Below are 6,301 nucleotides of genomic sequence, written 5' to 3' on the forward strand. Positions count from 1 at the left end.
AGCTGGGCACTCAAAACATGCATTTTTAGGAGCCAGCAAGCAGTTTTAGGGGCCAATCCTATAGCTCATTGTAAAATGTACTCTATTATGGAGGTTATCAGAAAAATCATTGAATTAAGTAGTGGATGTCAGGTAAATTGAAAGGAAACTAAAGATATTAACATATTTCGATTTATTTTTCATGAATTTGTATTTCATGAAAAAAAACACAAGTCAATCTATTTCTTTCTTTTTTTCAGACCACTTAAATGATTTTTTTTTCAGTGTATATGAAGTTCTCTCTCTAAATCATAGTATAACAGCAATTTTTTGTTCCATATTAGTCCTCTGGATGATATGCCATGTGGATCCCTGTTAGTATTGCACTGTGTATTAGCTCATTGTTTGGGGAGGGTGCCGAAAGAGTGTATTACAACAAAGTTATTGGAAATTTGAATGACCCATTACTTTCCAATAGGGGGGGATGTCAGTTGTTTGAATTGTGCATGTCACTGTTGGAGATGTTACTGCAAGTTGAAAGTGGTAAACAGGTGTATACAAATATTTACAAAATAACAAACCTATTGGACAGCTATAAAACACTCCATTTCATCATTTGATAGTCTCGTTATTTATTATTCTAATCAAAAACATCTTAGGTGTGAAGAAAAGGTGCAGCCAATAAAGGATTGAACATGCGACGTAAAATAATGAAATCAAAATTGGTGGTCAAACTGGTAGCTACACTTGTAGCATTGATAAGAATTGTACAGCAAATATTCATTCATTAATTAGCAGGACCATGTTTTGTGTTCAACTTGGGGTATGATGGTGAGTAAAATAAAATACATGGCCTAGCTAATTAATGAATGAATATTTGCTGTAAAATTCTTATCAATGCTGTAAGTATAGCTACCGGTTTGGCTGCCAATTTTTGTTGAATAACTTTACACATGTGGCTTTATACTTAAACCAAACTGAACACCTAATTGTAGGTTGTAAAGATCTATCAGTGTACCAAATTTGAAAAAATCCATGAAAGTTAAGTATGTTTTTTTATCGAATAAAGTTTCCATACCTTCAGACATCCATTGAAAATATGTGTTAGTTTGGATTACCACAGTCCAAACTACAGAAAGTGGAAAATTGCTAAACTATCACTCATGTTAGTAACACACGATGTGTCCAGCAGGTTGTTATTTGCATGATATACTACTGTGGATCTTGATTCTATACATTTTGTCGAATTTCCACACATTTTATAATCAAGTTCAAAGTTCATCAATGCGTGTATTTTTTCCGTTAATGTTATATAGAGCCTTTTTCTTTTCTACAAACTCCTCCATTTAATTATAACATTGCCATGTATAGATTTACTCTAAGTCTAATATTACAATACATGGATTTATATTTTAGTGTGTACTACAGGGAATTCATAAAATTTGACATGTTTCAGATACCAACTTTGTATATGCACACACACACACATATATATATATATATTCAAGTAATAGGTTTCTTATTCAACTTCAGAGAGAAAAGGCATTAATACTGTTATTTAAATAATTTAAGGAATATTTTAATATCAAACAGTTGTGAAAATTAACCGTGATGAAGCCTCATAGGTGAAACATTTTGTTAAAATAAAAAATTATTTTATATATACAGCTAGAATATAATGGTCATTTTTTCTAAAACTTTTATTGAAATTATTGCAGATTGTATTGTAACAACAGCATACAGATAAATAAGTTGTCTTGTCAGTTGTGTTCTAAAGTAATTGAACAAACCTGTGTGGTCTTTTGACAAAAAAAAAAGGCAATTATTTAAAGCTCTAGATACAACTGTGGTAATCATCACTGTAGTGTAAGTGAAATAATAACCAATTATGTTGTAACAACAGAGCAGAATAAAATAATTCATCTTGTCAACTGTTTTCTAAAGTAATTGAACCAGCCTTTGTGTCTTTGTGTAAAGAGACATTTACAACTCTGGTGATTAACTGTAACGAACATTTGTATATATGTTTGACTTGTTTTAATATACTATTTTAAAACAAGTGGATTGTTTGTTTATTGTTGAAATTTATTGCCAACAAGTCACAGGCACCTACTGTAAAGAATCCTGCCCATCTGTATGTAAAAGCCCCAAAAAATACATACAGATGGGCAGGATTCTTTACAGTAGATGCCTGTGACTTGTTGGCAATAAATTTCAACCATTCTGCATATGTAATATATGCTTCATATAATTTAGCATTGGCAGTAAAAGAAATTTAACCTTTTACTTTACAAATCATTTATTTTAGTCATTTTTGTAGACAATAAATATTTATGCTGTATCATCTTGGATATGGATATGTTAAAGTATTCTTATGTAGGGTATTCTTTTCAGAAACTTTTTCTCGGTGTAGCACTTGTGGGGAAAAAACAAATTTTGCCATAGAATATCAGTATGTTACTGATATTAGTAACCTAGATCCTTAACTTTTAATATTTTTTATGTATATTATCATACATGCATAATTTGTTGCCTCTTCTTTTAATTTCCAGCTTTTGTTGTGGAATGAAATATTCTGTTTATCTCTCAGGTTTTCAATTCGTGTTCAAAGACAGTCAGTTGTTCAAGAAACAAGATTCTTACAGGAGAAACCAAAGAATATTGTATCCAACACTGAAGTTTTGCCTGAGGTATGTGTTCTTCTACTTTAAAAAGAGATTTTGATGGACATCTGACTGTATGAATTGATACTTATTAACTGCAGCACTAGGTTTTTAGATAGATATTTTTTAATGTTTAGAATTCATATGTTATGATTTGTTTGTTAAAAATGAATTAATAATTGTTCCTGTAGTTTGAACCATCCTTTCAAAGATGTGCCAGGATGTATTAGTTTTTTGTTAGTACTTTGCTACAGTTAAATCATAAATGATGAATAAAACTTTCACAACAATATAGGAATATGTCTTTATCTAAGTATATTATGCTGATTTTCTTCTACATTTTTGTTCAGATTTTCTGCATATAGTTAGTGACCTTTTTGTAAAGTGTATGTGAAAGATTGTAAGCTTGCACTAATTCTTTATCTTCGAAAAAGGTTATCTATGGGAATAATTGTTCAGTAAAAAAATCTTATATTGGCTTATTTCTTTTTCTGTGTTGTGGCTATCCTGAAGTGTGAATTGCAATCAAGTTAAGGGCTGGTACAGAGATTTGTACAAGTTTTATGTGTAGTTAATTCATAAACATATACTCATCTCTGTGCACAACAAAAAGTTATTACCTCTTCCTACTGCCATGAAGATTTTAACCCTTTTCAAAATTTAATTAGACAACTTTATTATCATTGGACACAATAAATTAGCATCACAGCATAGGTTATACTTCAAATTTTAATATTATAAATGTTTTAATTTCTATTTTGAAAGAAAATATTTAAAGAAAATGCCAAATATACTTTTTTGTTTGTCCTATGGATGTCTTATTGCTCAATTTATATTTCATTACAACTACCATAAAAAGTCTATAGTGGCTAATGAAATAGGAATTCAAGCTTCAGACATTTACATACTACAATATGAAATAAGAACCTCTCACTTTTTGGTTTGCTGAGATACCAGTATATTGTACAAACCTACAAGGATAACCCTGCCCACTAATCCATGCTTTTGAAACCTCTTGTTCATGGTTATAACCAATAAAAAGAGCAGTTTTCAAAATATGTAAATCTGACAGTTGCTTGTAATTGGCTTGAAGGGGAAACTTTTATCTGACTGGAAAAGTTGAAGTCTGTTGAGTAAGTTATTGCTCTGAACAGAAGTTAGTTTTTTAACCCACATATAGCTTAGTTAGAAAGCAGGTAAATTACACTGATTTTATGTGTACCAGTAAAATAATTTGATAGCTTCTTGGTTTTCTAAAATGCATCTTTGAAATCGATAAAAACTAATTTGTCTTCCCCCTCCACTTGAGAGAATATAGAAGGCTTACTGCGAAGCTTAGCAAATATGATGCACGAGTACAAATCAAATCCATAACCTTATAAGTACTAGAAATCATTGTTTTTCTATATATTTCTATTTATTGTTTTATGTTTTTTTGAACACTCTGACTATATATTCAAGGCAAAATTTTTAGTAAAAAATACTTATTTAAAAATTCAGATTTTTTTGTCAACAAAAGACGTGTAATGTTTACTAAAAGCTTGAAAATTTTCATGAAGATACACAAAACATGTTAAAAGGTATAATATGGAAACTCCAATGGTCATTTTGGGGTCACATGGTTGGTGTAATCCACTGAGTCAGTATCGAAAGAATTAAAGCTCCTACCCATACATGTACTAATGTGTGCTGTGCCAGCCTATGATGTAATCATAATTCAGCTATAATCCTCCACCAACAGGAAGGTGATACATCCTCATGCGCAGTAATCTCTATGAGCACCAGCATTGGAACAAAGGGTCATTCTTTTCTCAGCATTGCTTTGTTTAGATGTTGTTGTTTTTTCATAAGAATTGATGGCATTCTTGTGCATACTATTTGTTTAGATACCATTTGTAGTACAGTCCTTCTTTTTTTTTATTTTTCTTGAATATGAGAAAAATATATATATATATACAAAATTTTAAACAATTAAGTTAGAACTTTGATTGAAATTATCTTCAATTTGTATTTTTTTTAACCAAATTTTTTATATTAGGATAGTTATCCCATTGTTAAGATTTCTCATTGTCTTAATCCAGTGTGTTTTGTTAAGTTATCTTAATTGTTGTCATTCCTCCAGTGAACTAGGCCTATGTATCCTTGACACATCAGGCTAACTTGATAAAATGGTTTTGTGGATCATCTAGATTACTGTTCTTATTTTTACATTTCTGACATTATCTGAAGGTACTGACACACCTGAACAGGAGTCATCAATATTATAATGACTACTGCAGGCACTTGGATGGCTAATGCTGCTACTGCTGTTGAGCACCAGGTAGTTGTTTCCATTTTGATTTTAGGTCCACGATTTCCAGCCTTCTGCTTCTTTTACTTCAGCTGAGTCTGCCTCAACTTTTAATAAGTTTTGCATGAGATTTCACGGCATCTGCTTTCTAGTTTCCTCTTCCTGTTGACAATCAGATAATCCTACCTTTCCCTAGCATTGTTTAGATTGCACAGGTATGTGTCATTTGTTTTCTCATTTTTCAGTTGTTTTTTCTGATTCTTGGGGTACCTTGTTACATGAGCTTTCACCACTTGAATCTATTGTTTCAGCTGGAGGTCTTCTCTTTTTTCCCTTCCTTTTATTTCTTCAACCCTTTCAAGATGGTTCACGGGCGAAAGGCTATGTCATTTCGTTTGTTGATTCGCACTCAAAATTTTATTGAACTACTATTTCATGAATTTATGTTTATAAATTTGGTATCAAACTGTAGATTATAATTCAAATTTTAGTACTATACATTACTAAATTTTTAATTTAAAAGTAAATATTAAAAAAAACAGATAAACATTGATTTTTGTGTATCATGTGGTATGTTCAATGCAGCACTGGTTCAAATTAGATGTTTGTGAAGTCAAGATACTAAGTTTATAGTTTAGTACAAATTAGAAACTCAAATTACCAATATTGACAAGCTAGAATATAAAATAAGAATGTTTTATCTTTTCTATTTGCTAAGATATTGCTTATGTAATAAATTAAACACAGTGACACCCCACCTCTTTCCATTTTTGGAAACACTCCCTTATATACACTTATGTTTGCATTTCAAACGTTTTTTCTCACTAAATCCTTATAGTTTATCTGTTATTTTCTCTACCTTATCTCAAAACGGGATTGATCAATTCAACCGACCCTGTAACCACCAAAAAAATATTGAATCAAAATAAATCTAAATGAACCTTTTTTCTTTCTAAAATGACTTCAAGTTGTAACATGAAACTACATTTGTTTATCCTAAGTAGCTCTAAGCTTGTAACATTATACATCTATTTATAATTAAATGTTATTGTTTTATTGCCCTTTGAACTGTGTTTAACTACTATCCGTGCCATTATAAGTTGTAAATCACTGAGGAAACGTGCAGCTCACATTACTTTATCGAATTACATTTACCACGAGCTGCTCAAGTGCATGCCTTGTTAACCATTTTAATTATATTGTTACGTCTCCGTTTGTTAATTAACTTTCCGTAACTTTGTTCCGACCAAACTTTAGCGACACAAGTCCTTACTTAATAAAACTGGTTTATTCTTTCCGAATACAACTTTACGATACACTTATTTTCAACAATCGCTCTATAACAAATGCTATATCAATGAACGTCAAC

General features: G+C 30.8%; 1 protein-coding gene across 1 annotated transcript in view; it reads left to right on the forward strand.

Annotated features, from left to right (window-relative positions):
* LOC106466243 (PDZ domain-containing protein 8-like) overlaps window positions 1-2,669 on the forward strand; it is a gene marked incomplete at its 3' end in the record, with an annotated part of 176,655 nt that extends 173,986 nt beyond the window's left edge. Inside the window, exon 11 of the mRNA XM_022394222.1 lies at window positions 2,570-2,669. Coding sequence (XP_022249930.1) covers window positions 2,570-2,669 — 100 coding nt within the window. The remainder of the gene's footprint in view (window positions 1-2,569) is intronic.
* Window positions 2,670-6,301: the final 3,632 nt, after the last annotated feature.

Source organism: Limulus polyphemus, unplaced genomic scaffold (genome assembly GCF_000517525.1).
Source record: "Limulus polyphemus unplaced genomic scaffold, Limulus_polyphemus-2.1.2 Scaffold2203, whole genome shotgun sequence".
NCBI lineage: Eukaryota > Metazoa > Arthropoda > Merostomata > Xiphosura > Limulidae > Limulus > Limulus polyphemus.